The sequence below is a fragment of the Strigops habroptila genome, chromosome 3 (assembly GCF_004027225.2).
Source record: "Strigops habroptila isolate Jane chromosome 3, bStrHab1.2.pri, whole genome shotgun sequence".
In the NCBI taxonomy this organism is placed as follows: Eukaryota; Metazoa; Chordata; class Aves; order Psittaciformes; family Psittacidae; genus Strigops; species Strigops habroptila.
The window spans coordinates 79,594,151-79,610,985 of NC_044279.2; the positions used below are offsets into that span (position 1 = coordinate 79,594,151).

General features: G+C 52.6%; 1 protein-coding gene, 1 long non-coding RNA gene and 1 other non-coding gene across 3 annotated transcripts in view; 2 read left to right on the forward strand and 1 right to left on the reverse strand.

Moving 5' to 3' along the window:
• Positions 1-7,849, forward strand: part of LOC115604907 (hydrocephalus-inducing protein homolog) — a 105,055-nt gene extending 97,206 nt beyond the window's left edge. Inside the window, exons 77-85 of the mRNA XM_030478511.1 lie at positions 14-172; positions 715-995; positions 1,351-1,570; positions 2,364-2,576; positions 4,000-4,163; positions 4,459-4,609; positions 5,711-5,941; positions 6,567-6,791; positions 7,269-7,849. Coding sequence (XP_030334371.1) covers positions 14-172; positions 715-995; positions 1,351-1,570; positions 2,364-2,576; positions 4,000-4,163; positions 4,459-4,609; positions 5,711-5,941; positions 6,567-6,791; positions 7,269-7,757 — 2,133 coding nt within the window. The 3' untranslated portion in view covers positions 7,758-7,849. The remainder of the gene's footprint in view (positions 1-13; positions 173-714; positions 996-1,350; positions 1,571-2,363; positions 2,577-3,999; positions 4,164-4,458; positions 4,610-5,710; positions 5,942-6,566; positions 6,792-7,268) is intronic.
• Positions 7,850-7,901: 52 nt separating this feature from the next.
• LOC115604909 lies at positions 7,902-16,582 on the forward strand. The gene is made up of 3 exons (XR_003990435.1): positions 7,902-7,997; positions 10,277-10,471; positions 13,216-16,582. It is a non-coding gene; the product is annotated as an uncharacterized LOC115604909 (long non-coding RNA).
• On the reverse strand, positions 10,179-10,249 carry TRNAG-GCC. The gene has a single exon. It is a non-coding gene; the product is annotated as a tRNA-Gly (tRNA).
• Positions 16,583-16,835: the final 253 nt, after the last annotated feature.

Genomic DNA, 16,835 nt, shown 5'->3' on the forward strand with positions numbered 1-16,835 from the left:
CCTCCTGCCTCAGGTTGACGTTGTGGAACCACAAGGAAAGTTGGTGAAGCTGGGAGCCCTCTCTATCGGACAGACAGTGAAGAAGATTGTCACCATAGCAAACAACAGTGCTGCCCCTCTCACTTTTAAGCTCAGTCTCACATCCAGCATGCCAGAGCTGCAAGAAGCTGGGGTAAGGCCCCTTCCTTCACTGGAGAGCACTTTGGTGTGCCTGCAGGTAGCTATGAACTGCTCTGGGCAGCAGGCAGTAGTTAATTACAACCATGTCCTGTCCCGGCTGCCTGCGTGCTATCCTGTCCCCGCTGCTGGGACTGTTCTGCCAGCAGATACTTGCAGTGTGAATGCCTCAGCTGAGCTGACTGTCAGGACTCCCCTAAGAGCCAGAAGTGAGGTCGTACAATTTCCCTAGCCTGTTTTAGACACATACATTAGGATGCAGCTGTGTATTTTAGATCTGGAAAGGTAAGGGAGATAAAGATTAAGAGTTAAAGCTCTCTTGAAGCTTGCATGACATTACTTCAGAAGACATAGTTCAGTTCACTGTGGCCAGACAGACACATCACAGGAAAACACCTTTGGTGTTACCTAGGAATGCATACGTGGGAATGAGTGGGATTGGGGCAATGTTGGTGGGGACAGAACAGGAATTGGAAGACTGACTCTGGTGAGGGACGATCCACAAATGAAGTAGTCTCCACTTATTTCTTTGGGCAGGTTCTCTGCTTGAAGCCCACCAAGGAGCTAAGCCTGAAGCCCAGAGGAGACACCTGCAAAGTGGAGGTGACCTTCTCCCCAAAGCGCCGCATCCAGCCGTTCACCGAAGAAGTGATGTTGGAGTGCAGCGGCCTGGTGCGCTCTCTCTTCGTGGTGCGGGGCTCCTGCCAGGGCAGCCTCGTGAGCTTGGACCAGGACCACCTCAGCTTTGGAGCCGTGATGCAGCAGAGCTACACTTGCCGGCGCGTCGTCATGCGGAACACGGGCGACATAGGAGTCAAGTAATGCAGAACCCCATCCCCTCTGAGAGCTGACAGCTTGGATAAGGGTTGCATGGAGCTGTAGGTTGCCCAGATAGTTCCCCTCTGCTTTTCCATCCCACTGGAGGGATCCCCGAGGCTGTGCAGTCAGGCCCTGGCAGGTAGCAAGGGGGTACAACCAAAGGGGATACAGCCAGAAGCTTCTTTCCAGATGGGCACAGCTAAGTCCTGCCCAGCCTGAAGCCTGATTGCCAGGTGCCTCAGCATTGTGCCCGAGATGTGGTGGAAAAGACAAGAGATTTACAAACAGCACACTGCATTCGCAGCCTCTCAGTTGCTAATCCTTCTTTTCTGTCCTTGTGCTTTCCTTGGCAAGGTTTAAGTGGGACACCAAGAGCTTCAAGCCGGATTTCTGCATCAGGCCTGCAGAGGGTTACATCTCTCCAGGAATGGTTGTCCCTTTTGTTGTGACCTTCCGGCCCTCAAAGCTGGGTCAGGCTGTCCAGTACGACGGGCTGCAGTGCTTCATCCAGGGCAGTGAACCACTCCGGCTTACACTGACAGGATGCTGTGTGGAGGCCCCTGTGATCAAAGAGGTAACTGGAGCAGAGACAGGATGGATCCCATCCTGCCTGTACCCCACTGTTTGCACCACATCTCTCCCAGGGCAGGGACTGGAGGACACTTACTGTGCATGGACTCACTCCTGCCCGGGTATCCTAGAGAGCTGAGAAATCTACTGGGCAGGATTCTCAAAATTCCTGAGCCCTGTTAAAGGCGCGCTGTTCCTCCAGTGAGCAGCTCAGCTGTGCTGGCTCTACGCTGCAGCACCCTTGCCACAGGGACACCCTCCAGGGCTCTTCTGAGGCCCTCCCCACAGAGCCACCCTGCTATACTCCCAAAATCGTACACTCACAGCCACTCTTCTCCATGTTGGGACAGGGGAAGGCATTCAGCACTAGGAGTGGGCAAGCATCTGCATCAGGGCCCTGGGGCACAGGGATGCAGCAGGGAGGACTCCTGGCCCTCACAGGCATTGCAGGACAGGGCAACTTGGGAAGTGTTGGCTCTTGCTCCCAAAAGAGAGTCCAGAGCTGCTCTTCAGCCTGCCCACGAATGGATGGTGCGGCTATAGGTCTTCTCCTTGAACAGGAGAGTTTCGTTCCAGGACTCCCCATTTTCTTTCACTCAGCATGTGAAAGGATTGTTCTCCCTTCTTTAAGAACAAATAACTTGATTTACTACAAAAGCTATGGCCCAAGTGGAAATTTTGCATGTGACAAGGAAAAGCTGCTCTCTGTGCTTCAGGTCCTGGTGTAGAGCCAGCGTGAGAACAGTGGAAAGGGTTCTTTGATACGACTAAGCCGCCTCTGTGCTCCTCTGTTGCAGACCTTGACTTTCACATGCAGCGTGCGTGAGAAGCAGACCCAGACCATCCTCCTGTCCAACCCAAGCAATGAGGCCTGGACTCTGCAACCCATCATTGAGGGGGAACACTGGAAGGGGCCTGAACTTTTCCATCTAGAGGCCAATCAACAAAAAAAGCCCTACAAGGTCACCTACGCACCTCTAACCATGAGCTCTGAGAATATGAACCATCAGGTAAGTGAGCTGTGCCAGCATGCTGACCCTCATGGCATGACCCTCATAGCTCACCCTGCTTTGGGCAGGAGGGTGGACAAGATGACCTTCAGAGGCCCTATCCAAGCTGAAAGTGTCCTGTGATCTCTGTTGGAAGCTGCTTTCTTGGTGGCTAGAGGTCAGGCACAGAGAAAGGGCAGGTGGGAGGTCTGGACTGGCTACTAATTGTGTTGAAGCAGCTCACCTAAAAAGCCAGGCTTTACGAAGGTCCAGTTTGTTCGGTGTAGCTCCTGGTCCCTGCCTGTGCAGCACAGGCGGTCTCAGAGGCCACTGCTCTCACAGCCCTATGGGCTGCATAGGTTCCCCAAGCCCTGGCACAACCACTTCTGCCAGCGCCGCTGTGCTGGTGTCCTTTTCCAGCATGCAGGGAGCAAGAAGGGCAAGGCTGCCCTGCAGTTTCTCACTGAGCCCCTGGCCGTGAGCAGTTAGGTGGGAAATAACACTGCAAGCTCTCTTGACATCCCCTTCGGTAGTACAGGAACTTTGGAAAGAGCCCTTCCTACAGAACTCAGGCTGGGCACATGGGGGTGACTGACCCCTTTGTTTCCATGGGTGGCATTTTCTGTGACAGACCAGTGACAAGCCATAAATCAAAGGGGTCAGTTCAGAAAGAATCTGGGGTGCTGGAGCTGCTGGGGTCCTTGTCCCGCTCCAGCTGACCTTACCCTAAGCTAGAATTTAGGCCAGAGTGGACGCCACAGATTTCTGGGCTCCGTCTCCAGGGTGCTCAGCAGATCTGGGCCCTGTAGGGTTGCACGTGCTCAGTACCTCTTTAACGTACAGCCTTGCACGAAGAATGGTGCAGTTTTCAGCTGCTCTGGAGGCAGAGAAGATGCCGCTCCACAGACAGGTGACTGTGACCCATTGGCACCCAAAATGAGTATGGATACGAGCTTTTTGTGAGCTAGGGTGCTAGCTGGCTGTAAGCCAGCACCCTGTTGTGCCAGTTTACAGGCTGCTCCCTTGGCAGTAATGTTGGGGCTAATCCCAGCATGGCTGGGCAGTCCAGCTTAGCAGGGACTGCCATCCCCCTCACTATGGTTGTCCCTGCACGAGCACAGGGCTGGCAGCGGATGTGCCTGGGTTAGTCAGGCAAGTAAAGGAGTGTTGTGATGGGCAGAGCAGCTCTGCTGCAGGGCTGCTGTGTCCTTGCTTTGCCCAGAAATGCTGCCTCTGTGTCCTGTGGCTGTGCCAGCCCGAGTGGGTACGATGCTGCCATCTCCCCTGCAGTACAGGGCTGCAGTTACAGCTCTGCCAGCTGGACTTGCTCAAAGCTGCTCAAGTGACAGCCTGAGACATGGGACTGTCCAGAGGTGCTCCAGAGCCAGGAACTGGTCCAGACGAAGAGCAGGAGAGCTCACTTATCCTCCATCTTGTCTTCTAGGGCTCCATCTTCTTCCCATTGCCAGATGGGATGGGCTTGTACTACTGCCTGCAAGGAACTGCTGAAGCCCCAGAGTGTTCAGGAATCATTTCCCAGCAGGTGCCATGTAGAACTTCCCACACTGAGCTCATCCCTGTCTCCAACTGGCTACACAGACCGCAGAGGTGAGTCCAGCCCAGGAAGTCTCTTCCCATCAGCAATCCCTGCAGCAGCACAAGGAAGGAACCTTTCACTGCCTGGAATATCCTTCCTGAAAGCTTTTTACTCTCCTTGGCCATTTTTGGTCATAGGCGCTTATGCACGACCCATGTTCTGCCTAACCAGACCCATCCTAGAGGCCTTGCCTCCAAGGTGGATAAAAGCTGGCTCTCTCTTCCTGAGGCACTGAGGATGAGAGAGGCAGTGTTGTACCTATGGGAGTCCTTCCTGTTGACCTTCACTGCGTCCTCTCACCCACAGGTTCCTTGTGGTGATAGACATACTCAAACCAGAAAAGATGGAAAGCAGTTTTGTGCTGCAGGGGCTGGAATACATTGATGTGCCAGGCTCTGCCAAGAAGGACTACCAGCTCACGTTCCTCTCCTACAAAGAAGTAGTCATTAACGCAGTGGTAAGTGTGGACATCAGACTGTGGGGTCCTTCAAGGAGCTGTTGGCTCACCAAGAAGGTACATGCCTGTTTTCATGCTTCAACATGCCCACTGGTGGGACTGTAGGTGTCCTAGGTGGGTACTAAAGCACAGGCATCTCTTCACACACCCCCTTACACAATAGTCTCTGTGAGGGTCCCACTGCGGGCTGCTGAGTACAGGTGGGTCAGGACATTGGTGAGCTGGAAGCAATGGGTAATCAGGAGACTATTAAGTAGAAAGTAGAACTTGGGGGTGTTGGTTGACGAGAAGCTCAACACTCAACATGAGCCAGCAGTGTGCACTTGAGCCTAGAACTACCCCCCTCCCCGTGTGCTGGGCTACATCCCCAGAGCATGAGCAGCAGGTCAAGGCAGGTGATTCTCCCCCTCTACTCTGCTCTGGTGAGACCCCACCTGGAGTACTGTGTCCAGCTCTGGGGCCAGCATAAGGAGGGCGTGGACCTGCTTGAGCAAGTCCGGAGGAGACCACGAAAGATGATCAGAGGGCTGGAGCACCTCTCCTATGAGGAAAGGCTGTGGGAGCTGGGCTTGTTTTTCTAGGAGAAGGCTCTGGGGACACCTTAGAGAAGACTTCCAGTACCTAAAGGGGCCAAAAAGAAAGTTGTGAAGCAGCTTTGTACAAGGGTATGTAGGAATAGGACAAGGGGGAGTGGCTTTAAACTGAAAGAGGAGAGATTTAGATTGGATATTGGGAAGAAGTTCTTCACTGTGATGGTGTTGAGATATTGGAACACATGACCCAGAGAAGCTGTGGATGCCCCATCTCTGGCAGTGTTTAACACCAGGTAAGACGAGGCTTTGAGCAGCCTGATCTGGTGGAAGGTTCCGTGCCAGGGGAATAGGAACTAGATGAGCTTTAAGGTCCCTTCCAACCCAGACCATTCTAGGGTTCTGTGAAATACTACACGCTTTCCCCAGTCTAGCACTTTTCCTCTGTGGCTGCTCACAGCTATTCTTGAAATCAGGGCGCTGCGCTTGGCAGGCTTTTTGGGCTGGCTTAGCACAGATGGTATATTTTTATGTGCAGAATGACCAGCGCTTCCCTTTTTCTCTGATTCAGGTGACCTTCCTCAACGAGGTGACGGGGGAATACTTGTTCTACATGGTGACTTACAAGGCCACCTCTTCGGAACCCATCAGCACTGTTGAAATGACCACTGCTGTTCGGCAGAGAGTGTCCTCCACCGTCAAGGTGGACAACCCTCTGTCCGTCCCGGTGACATTTGCCATAGACTGCAAAGTGCCTGAAGTCAGTGTTCCCCCACAATTCACTGTTCCTGCACAGTCGGAGGTAGGAGCAAAGCTCCTCCAGTACACTCTTACTTCAGCCTTTCTGGGAGGGGGTGCTTTTGAAGGGTAATGCCCTGAACAAACCATCTGGGGCTTCTTTCCAAGGGTGGCAGCTCCCACCTGCTGATAATCTAGAGGGGAAGCAGTGTGTGGGAATATCTCTAGTGGGAATCATCCTGTGCTGGTGGAGTCTGCTATGCTACCCCTTCTGATATGCTGCCATTGGGCCTCACTTGGCAGGTCCTTGTGCCACATGCTCTTTATTTAGTGTGGTTTTTCAGTTTAGAGTGGCTGCAGGGCACGCCTCAGCCCACCACAGAGTGCCTGCAGCCTGGACTAGTAGGACATGGTGTGTGCCCCGAGGCAGTATAGGGGCATTTTAGGGTGGGAAGCTTCTGGGATAGTGCTGAAGGACTCTCAGCTCTTGGGAACTGTCCCCCAAGTGAACCGTCCCCCTAGATGCAGCAAGGCTGTGCCCCAGAGAGAGCGAGTTGGAACAAGGAAGGCAGCACAGCCTGCCAGCACTGTGTGAGCACACCAGGAAACAATTTCCCCCATCCTAGGCCTTGCCCCCTGCCTTCGCTGTCTCTGCCTGACTCAGTGGCTTTTCCCCTCATTCCTCCTAGGCTGATCTTGTACTTGAGTACCAGCCCCTGAAAGTGGGTGAGAGCACTGGGCGCCTGGTGCTCCAGAGCAGCGACTTGGGCTCTTTCTACTACAACCTGCAACTGAAAGCCATCATGAGCAGGCCAGAGAAGCCCGTCTACTTCTGCACCACACTGGGCTCTAGTCAGACCATCACCACAAAAATAATGAATTACGCCCGGCAGAAGACTGAGTACCTCCTCCAGGTGAGCCTGGGCTGCCAGGGCTCTGGCTGGGAGGCAGCTCCTCTGGCCAGCACTAGCCCTCTCCACCAAGGAGTCCAGCCCCTCTGGCTTGGTCTGGCATAGCCAGGGTGGCCATGTGAGCCCAGGGGTCTTCCCACCAGCGCTGGGCTTGCCCCCAGCGGGACTGTCCTCCCTTGCAGACCCCTTCTGCTGCCCTTGCTGGAGCTGCTTTTGCAGGCTCCGTGGTGCCTGGACCTCCACCTTACAGCTCAGTAAGGCCTCTTGGGGTTTGGGTGCCAGGTTGTCCCTGCTTGGCACTTTTGGACAGTTGTCACACCCATTCAGCAGGGGAATGCTGTGGGTGAGACAGATGCGGTGACAGGATGGGGTCAGGAACCATGACCAGTGTGATGGCAGGGGACCACTGGTTTCTTCCCAAGGTGCTGACTCAGCTTTTGTGGCCCACCCCCTCCCCGGTCTCTTTTCTCCCCTCTGCAGACCAATTGTGCTGACTTCCAGACAGAGAAAACCATCAGCACGGCCCCTGCCAGCCCCAGGGGCTCGGAGCTGAGTGTGGAGGTGACCTTTGAGCCCTGCCAGCTGGGTGAAGCCAGGGCCACGCTGCAGCTCTCCTCCCCGCTTGGTGGTGATTACAGCATCCCACTCATCGGCCTCGCCCTCCCACCCAAGCCCCAGGGCCCCTTCCCCATCAAGGCTGGCACCACCACCTCCATCCCCTTCAAGAACATCTTCCTGCAAACCATGGCCTTCGAGTGCACAGTGGAGCACCCGGCCTTCACCGTCAGGGCCCCCAAGAGCTTGCGTGCCAAGAAGACCATGGCCATCAACATCTCCTTCGCAGGCAGCCCGGCCACCGGCAGGGCCGCCATCCCTAGCAGGATGGTGGTCTCCTGCCCCGGCGCGGCCGGTGTCTCCTGGGTGTACTACCTTCGCGGCCTGCCTGCGGGGGCATTGAGCCCCAGCTAAGCTGCCTCTGATAGCTGGCGCTCGGTAGTTAACTGAGGTTCCATTAACTCTGCGCCGCTCGGTCTGCAATAAACCAACCGCGCTCCGGAGCAGCGGGTGCTTTGGAGGCAGCTTCTGCGCCGTCTGGGGGCGCCCTGCAGCACGGCGGTGCCGGGGGGGCGCAGGGGCCATGGCCGCCCGCTGCGGCCCGGCGCCAGGGCGGTGCGGGCAGAGGAAGGTGGCGGCTCCCGGCACCGGGAAGTAAGGGGCGGGAACGGGGACGGGGGCGGTGTGGGAGCAGCGTGGGGACGCCTGTGGATCCCGGGAGGGCGGGAGTCGGCCCGTGGTGCTTGCGTGGGTCCTGCCGTGCACCGTGGAGCTGCCCGCGGGACGGGAGCAAACCGGACGGGCTCCCCGGGGAGGGGTCATCCCGGGGCAGCACGGGGCTGCAGGCCTGGGGGTGTGCAGGCCCGGAGCCCCGGGAAGGGCTCGGCTGACACGGTGGCTCTGTCAGGGGCGGTGCCCGCCGAGCTGCTCCGTGTCTCCCATCCCCATACATCTGTCCCTGAAGTTTATCTTCGAGCCTGTCGGCTTCTGGGCGCGAGCGGGTCAGGGCGTGTGTCCCGGGCGGGCGGCCTCCCGGCGAGCCCCGAGCGGACAGCGAGAGCAGCGCAGCTTCAGCTCCCGCGGCGCGGCTCCGGGCCCGCCCTGAGCGGGGCTGGGGGGCATGGGGTTCTCGCTGAGCAGCAGGCAGGAGCTGGCGCTGGGGTGGCCGTGCCCGTCTCACATCAGCCTGGGTTAATCACCTCTCCCCCGCGGTCTTGTCCCAGGCTCATCCCGCGCTTGGCCCGGCTGTGGAGATGGGAAGTAGCACTGTCACCCCCAGTCATTGGGCGTTGCTTGTGGTTCTTCCTGCATCCCTGCTGTTTTGTCAGAGCTCGGGCCTTCCTTTCGCAGCCTCCCAGGCAAAGAACTGCAGATATCTACTGGTGTGGCCGTGCCCCTGCTATCGTAGCCAGTATGTGTTCTCTTGCGCTTCTTCTGGCTCTTGCTGCGCTGGTGTGGGTGCTTTGCGCTGCTCTTGTCCACAGCTTTGCCTGGGAAGGACTGTGTCCTCCCCGGGCACTGCCTGAGAGCTCAGCTCATGGAGGAAATCCAAAGCATCCCCTCGGGAGTGCAGGGCTGACCCAAGACGGAGGGTGAGTTTGGTTGGGAGATTGAGCTACGAGAGCCTGCGAGGGGAGCAGCTGGTGCCGTGGGGATGAAGCTGATCTGATGAAGGTTTGGCCGGAGACATGGAAGGGATGTGGGGTGGGAACCACGTGCTTCAGACGTGGAGGGTCCTTTGGGGGAGGCTGCACATGGGCAGCAGAGGAAAATGGCTCCTGGGACAATGTGAATGTTTGCTCAGGTACAAACCCAACCCAGGCAGCCCCTTCTTGTGTCCTGTGTGTTTTACCTTTCCCTCATCCTTTCTCTTCTTATAAGAATAGTTTCTTAGAGGTGGCTTGCATCAGATGTGCTGTACCATTCTCCTAACTCTAGGGATACTTCACTAACTGCCCCTTCGCTGCTGCTGTGAAGGGTGATGCTCCTTGTCTTGCCAAGCAGCTCTGCACTGGCTTATTCTGCCCCAGGATTAGGGGTTTGTGGTTGGCTTATACCAACCAAAGACTGATTTGTTGTCAGACAGTTCAGCTGATTGAGCTGGAAACCCAGTTTGGGAAGGGTATGAGAAGGAGGAAGGCAAGGGCCAACACTTTCTGCACATACACAGGTTTAGATCAGCTAAAACCCATCACAGAACAGCATCAGCAGCGCCTCTCCCCATGCCTATGGCATCAAGAGAGGAGGAATTTGCTGCCTCTCAGCTCAGAGCAGCTCCTGCTATTTGCAGACTCTCTGCTGCTGCACATTGCTTTTCGCTGTCTTTTGCATTGTTAGTTAAATCCTGAGCCCTTTAAACTCTTGAAGGAAGCCTGTAAAGTTACTCTTGTTCAAACAAAGCTCCGTCCATTAAATCTAGGCAGTAAAAGGATCACCCCAATGGTCTGTACTGCTTCAGGTCAGTGTGTTCCTCCTGCCCTAAAGCAGCAGTTTGTCATGTCTGATGCGCCCAGGGAGAGAGGGAGCAGCTGTTTTGCTCAGAGCAGGTTGAGAACAGAGCTATCATTAGCCATTTTGAGGGGGAAATGTTCATAAACATCTTCTGTAATGACTTTCCTGGATTTTAAAGCGGATGCCAGGCCAGCGGCACCCATGTGGGAGAGGACAGCTTCCTCTGGGATTCACTATAATGCTAAAGAAACCCCTCTACGGGGTTAGGCACTGGAAGCTTTTGCACCTTCATTGAAGGTTAAGGTAAAGATCCTTATTTAGGCTGAGATTTTGGGAAGCCTGGGTCCGTGGTATGGGCAGAAGTCAGAGCAAAAGAAGTAGAACTGCATTGGCCGGGAATCGAACCCGGGCCTCCCGCGTGGCAGGCGAGAATTCTACCACTGAACCACCAATGCTCCACTTGTTTGTGTTCCTCCCTCCAGCGCTGCCTGCACCACTACCTGCACCGCTGCGTGCACGGCTGGCCAGCGGCTCCGCTGCAGGGGGGCCGGGACTGAAGGGCCATTGGGCGACCCGGGACCTTGAAGCAGTTGTGTAGGCTGGAGCGGCGTTACAGGTCTCTTCATTTGAGTGCAGTATCCCTGGGCAGTGAGCTGCGAGTTCCTGGGGAGGAGCAGGTATGGGTTATGGAAACCTTGTTTGCTTGGAATATCAGCTGAAGCGGTGCATGGGTGGCTGGGAAGGTCCAAAATCATGGTGGTGGGCATAGGGTCCTGGTGGGCTGCAATTCCACACCGAGCAGTTCGCTGCTGCTGTCTTGTGCTGTGTTGTGCGGTACATGACCTTCATAACCCGCCCGTTGGAGAGGGTGTGTGAAGACCTGGTGACTTCTCTGCAAGCACACAGCCATGGTGAGTGGCCCTAGAGTCTATCCCTGGGCTGGGAGTTCACGAATGGTTGTAGGAGGCTGCAGGCTGGGAGCAGCAGGAGGGCAGTGAGCTGCTGTTGGACTTGAGCAGGAAGGAGAGAGCTCTGATTGCACTAGCGGGTTCCTTCAGCATCCCCATTTCGGTACTACTTACCCGTTGGCATTTGTTGTGGCCAAAAATCCCTGTTTCTGAGAGCCTAGTGAAGATGAGCTGGGGGAAAGAAGAGGAAAGATGTTTTCCCTAAATGCTTGTTTAATTGTATACTTTTTTTTTCTCTCAATATCTGAATCAATAATCCAAAAATTTGCACAAGTTGGCAATAAAATTCTCCAAATCAAGAACTGCTTTGTCCATGACAAGTACACTTACTCCAGCTGGTAAAAGTGGTCTAAGAGCTGTCTGGTGGCCCAGCTTGTACATGTAGCAGTTCCAGCTCAAGCATAGCCTTCTTTAGGATGCCATACATCTGGGGAAGTGGTTCCTTCCCTTAGTGGCGCTTGTTTTCACTCTTTATTGCTGCCTAACTGACATGGCCAGTAAGACACCGATTGTCTCATTTTTCAGGTCAGCCAGGCCTGCTTTAGCTTTCTCCGTATGTTAAGCCAATTAATGGTCTTCTCTGGGGTCACTAGTATGTTATAAGGATGTAAGGTTGTTAAGACTTCCTCTGTGCTTCTCCTTTCTTTCTGTTGCGTGCCTGAATCCTTTAGAACAGGGCAAATGTAGTTCAGAGCTTTAGGCAAACTTTCCCCCCAACGGCTATTTGTGCTTTTCCTGGTTTTCTCACTATATACCAAAATCATCAGAAGTATAAAATCTGGCAAAGCAGTTCAGGTCTCATTTTGTCTGAGTGATAGTACTGGGCAGGTTTTACCACATGGCAGGCCTAGCCTCCATTTCCAGAGGATCTCAAAGCAATCTACAGAGATTGATACTAAAATGATCATCCTACTTAAGGAAAGGCAGCTGTTCTTTGAGATACAGCAAAGAACCCTAGATCAGCTAGATACAGAGTAGAAAAAGCAGAGTAGCATCAGGTCTCTGAAGCAGGAGGTGGGGAGAATCTTCTGGTAGAACTGGGTCAACACTTTAATAGACTCATCCACTTCCAGAAATACTGAACATGATTAACTATGATTTATAAGTTTAGTTTGAAAATGATTTTCTGTCTCCAAATAGCATGGGTTTTGTTTGGAAATCTGAAAGATATAAGCCCTGCATAGTGTGGGAGTTTCAAAATTAGAAAAGTGGAAGGCCAAGTTATATAATGAAGTAACAGAGAAAAATTATATATGCTGGCTGTGATTTGGGAGTAGTGTGTTTTCTGGAAAGTTTTATGCTGCCTCTTAAAAAGTACAGGAGAAGAGACAGGATGAGGTGTCCCTGCCCGTGGCAGGGGCGGGGGTTGGAACTAGATGATCTTAAAGTCCTTTCCAACCCAAACCAGTCTGTGATTCTATGGCTCTATGAACTAATCTAACTCAGTGTGGGGCAGAAACCTGCCAGCTATTCCAATTTTCCACTTTGAGACAATGGTTATAGTAAGCTAATTTCTATTAAAAACTCTTGTTTCAACAAGTCAAACAACTCAAAAATCCACTGTTTATATTCTTACCTTATATCTGTTTTGTGTGCCAACAGTGCCTGGTGTCTCTATTCCCCACATTTTCTGCATAGGAAGGGAAAGAAAGCCTGTTTTCTGCAGCTGACAAGGTATCACCTGAGCCACAGCGTCCACCATGCTTGAGAGGGAAAAACTGGAGCTTCCCTCCAATGAATCAGAAACTTGTCCTACAGTTACCAAAAGAGAGAAGAGGTGACAGGCACATGGGCCATCACCTCTGCCAGCCATGTTACTGCTCTCAGATCCCAGCAAGCCACCCACTCCCTACAGAGCACTGGCCCTTGCTGCTCCCCCAGACCTGGTCTCAAGCCATCCTGCTTGCAATTTGGGCAAAGCCCTGTTTTGAGGAATTTCATGAGGTTGGCATTGGCCCACCTCTCAAGCGTATCAAGGTCCCTCTGGAGGACACCCCTTCCCTCCAGCATATCAACCGAACCACACAGCTCGGTGTCATCAGCAAACTTGCTGAGGGCGCCTCAATCCCACCATCCATGTCACCAAGAAAGATGTTGATGATGGCTGAGGGCACCTTCGCAGGTGGGCCTCAGGACAAAGAGGCTGCATTTTTTTGGCTTCTGACAAAAGTAGTTCTGTCAGTCTGCAATCTCTCAGGCAGATCTGGGGTAGGAACCTGTTTAAGAGCTGTAGTGGTTATCTTGTCCTCTGCAACAGGAGGTGCTGCTATTCTGCAGTGCTAGCGCAAAGAAAGTATTTCACTCCCTGCCCTCCTGACTCTGTTCCTGCCACCAGCTTCCTTCCTACCCATTTATCAATCACCTAATGCACTAAACGATGATATCAGGGAGGAAAACAGAAAGTCACCACTGAAGAAATTGTTAGAAGCAACCTATGTTTATTTTCATCTCAGCAGGGTAACAGATTGACCCCGTCACAGCGAGTTACACAGCAGTGTAACACTGGGAGCCATGATGCAGTTTTCTCCAGGTACAAACAGCAGCAAGGAGCACCGCCAGGCACTCTCTGAGAAGCTTCCTGAGACACCTTCACAGGGACAAAGCCTTAGCACAGCTCTCCAAAGGACACTTCCTCACACAAGGTCCACTGAGGTCACTGAAGAGATTTCTCGCAGATCCATGGGGCAAGGATTCCACAGCTGGAAGCACGAATGGCACCTTCCAGCAGAACAGCACAGTTCTGCACGGGGCTGTTGGACAGGATGTTGGGAGACATGGGCAGAGCACACAAGTGGGAGGACATTAGGGAGGGATCCTCACTTTGGCAGGTAGAAGAATGTCGCACATCTTTGGAGGTAGGAGATTCACTGAAGCTGGACTTCATGCCCTTGTGTGAGGAAAGACCCATCCTGGAACAATGGAGGTCTGGCAGTGGGGCTTGCTATGCCCAGAGCTCACCGTGAGACATAGAGGTAGTCTGTATCATTTTGGGCTCTCCTCAGTCTCGTTTTGGGCTCTCCATTTCCCATCACTAATGAGAGAAAAGTCCTGCCCCACAGGGGATTTTTTGCTGCTCCACTTAAAGCATTTAGAAACCTTGGGACAGAAAGTATCAAGTATTCCTGTTTAAATGTGTTGTATGGGCATGTGGAAGATGAAAGCCTCTGCTTCATTAAGGTTTTCCAATAGAAAACCCTTTCAATGCAAAGGGGGATTAATGATTAAACAGAAATCCACAGAGACACAAATCTGGTGCAAAAGAAATAACAGAGGCAACAGCAAAAACTAAAAGTGTTTGGCCACTACTCCAGGCACAGCTTTGAAGAGGGACACCCTGGGCTTTGTAACTGATAAAAGGGGGGGCGGGGAGAAGGAGGAGGATTTGGGATGTTCCAGGTGGGCCTGTACAAAACCTGCCAAGGAACATTTAGGGGAAGGGCCATGCATGAACAGGGGGGCTGTGCGTGTGCAGTTCCAATTCCATGGCAAGCTCCAAGCTGCACTAGCTAGGGGGTAGCAGGCTCTGGGAACCTAGAGAGTGGGGGGTGTGTGTGTGTGTGTTTGTTCGCTAGTGAACTTTAATCCTGAGCAGCCAGAGAGGAGAAAGGGGACTTATCTGCCTATAGTTGTGCTTTATGTGAGTCCTAGTAGCGTTACATGCAGGTGCTGCTGAAGGCAGTGCCTTGTTTGTTGGCAGTGTGTGCAGCCAGCTGTGTCAGAGTCATTTGCCTGCACATGTGTCTGTGTTTGTGCCTTTGGGACACATGCTCAGTTTCCCTAGTGAGTGATCTTACAAACGGGAAAGTAGCAGCTGTGCCTATCATCCTGGGATAGAGACTCCCACATCTGTGGTGCACCAGACTGGGCTCCAGCAGCCGGGCAGGAAGAACTGTTTAGTTCTGGAGCTGCTGGAGCCAGCAGCTACTGTGAACATCCCTTAGCAGCTGTGTTCATTGCTGATAGACTTCCACAGACTACAGATGGAACATTTCAGTTAAAAGTTTAAGGGAATGGGAAGGATCTCAAGCCCTTTATGAAAAAATACAGAGGAAATACCATACTCACTTTTTGCCATTTAGTTTTGAGCCATCTTCCCAGACCCAGTCATAACCAGTGCTATTCTGCAAACCAATCCAGTAGGATTCGGTGTGCATCATCTGGAAGAAGTCCTAGGAGGGACGGGGAGGCAGAGAGATCAGTAGTCTCGGGGAAGCCCAGTCAAGTCCTGGGTTCTGGGGGAAACAATGGGGCGCTGTGTGCAAGAGGGAGGTTTGGGGCTATTTCTCAACGTCCTTTGGACACCCACACCCTTCCTTACTGTAGGGACCTACTTTGTGAGACTCAGTGTTTTGGAGTTCCAGGCAGCTCCCCCAGCTGTGGGTCTGAGGGCTAAGCCCATGACAAGCTCAGCAAGGGCAGGCAGAGAGAAGCAAGTCCCTCTTGCGAAGGCCCTTTACACTTTCCCTTCCTCATAGAGGGGAAGAGCTGCCCAGTACAGTGCCTTCGACCTGCTCCCCCGTAATCCTGCTATCTTGCACGGCAAAGGCCTTCAGTCCTGGCCACTGCAAAGGCACCCACCATTTCGCTGGTATCACTGATCACCAGGAGATGAGCTCCCTGTGCCCGGCAGGACTGCCGACTGAAATGCCAGTCCTTCTTCTGCTTGGAGAAGGAGTAGCAGCTCCCTCTGTAGGCAACCCACTGCTCAGGGCAGCGTGGACATGGATAGCCTGCGAAACAATCATATAGCTCTTTTCTCATTCATAATCAGAGCCTACTTCATTGCAAATACATTTCTCACACACACCCTCTCCAGAAAATGATTCTCCAGGATTGCAGTAATGCCATCCCTGAAGCTCTTCTGAGACTGACAAAGACAATGTCATTAACTGCACAGATCCTCTGAAGGGCTCTGTGAAAAGCATCCATTTACCAGGTGGGAATAGGTGGGAGAGCATGGAGGGGTCTCTTGGGACCTTCCTTTTCCTTTCCAGTGTTTTTGCTCTTTTGTTTTTCCCTCCCCTTTTTATTCTGTCTTCCCCATATAAACTTCATCTTTAGCCCATGTTTCCTTCTGTCCAATGGGATAGGCGAAGCCCTGGCACCTGACAGGTTTGTGGTAGGTCACCCATTTCCATACAGCCCCCACCACTAAGCTCTGGCTGCCGCCAGGACACGTGCTGTAGCACATTTCTGAGTACTGCTGCTTTGTACAAACATCATTTCTGATTACTTGCCAGAGCCTCAGCTTCACAGCAGTTCACAGCAAGCTGGTCAAAAGGCTTAAACTTCCAAGGAACAGGAATCATTCTGTAACAGCTGCTAGTCATGGAGGTCTTGCAGTTTGAAGTAACCTCCTTTTCCTTCCTAACAGGAGAGTAGCTGGTGCTACTGGCCCATGGATGGCCACTGAACACCTCAGGGTTCATTCTCTCACTGTACAGCACTGATCTCTGGATACACAAAAAAAAAAAAAGAGCTTTCTGGTTGTGTCCTCCAGCCTAGAGCTGCATTCACCAGGATGTAAATAGTCATGAGTGGTTGAGCGCCCAACAAAATGTGTTTGCTACACACTGAAGTCTACCCAGTTGCCCCTTTCAAAGGCATCTTTGATATTCTCTATGCTTTACTTTGTTGTTCCTGCTGAGGACAGGTCTAACTAGACCAAGCTTAATATTTAAAAATCTCAGAAAACAGAATCAAGTATTTTTTAACAGGGAAAAGATATTTCCACACTCTTCTTGGACCCCTGAGCAGATTTCAAAAGCTGTTTTGCTTCCTGACAAAGTTTTCACTTCAAATAAAATATTTTCAATGGAAGATATTTATTTACCCTTGATAATAAAACCCAGTGCTGTTCCCAGCAATGCCAAGAGGAGGATCCCTAGAATCACTGCAGTAATTCGGCAGTTGGTGCATAAACCAGGAGAATCTAACAAGAAGAAAAAGAACATAAATATGATAAAGGTGAGGTTTTCTCAATGGCATCAGCTCTAGAAATACAATATATGTCAAACTGCAGTGTCTGTTTGCTTCAGCCTATACTCATGTCAGAGTACAATACTGTCTGATG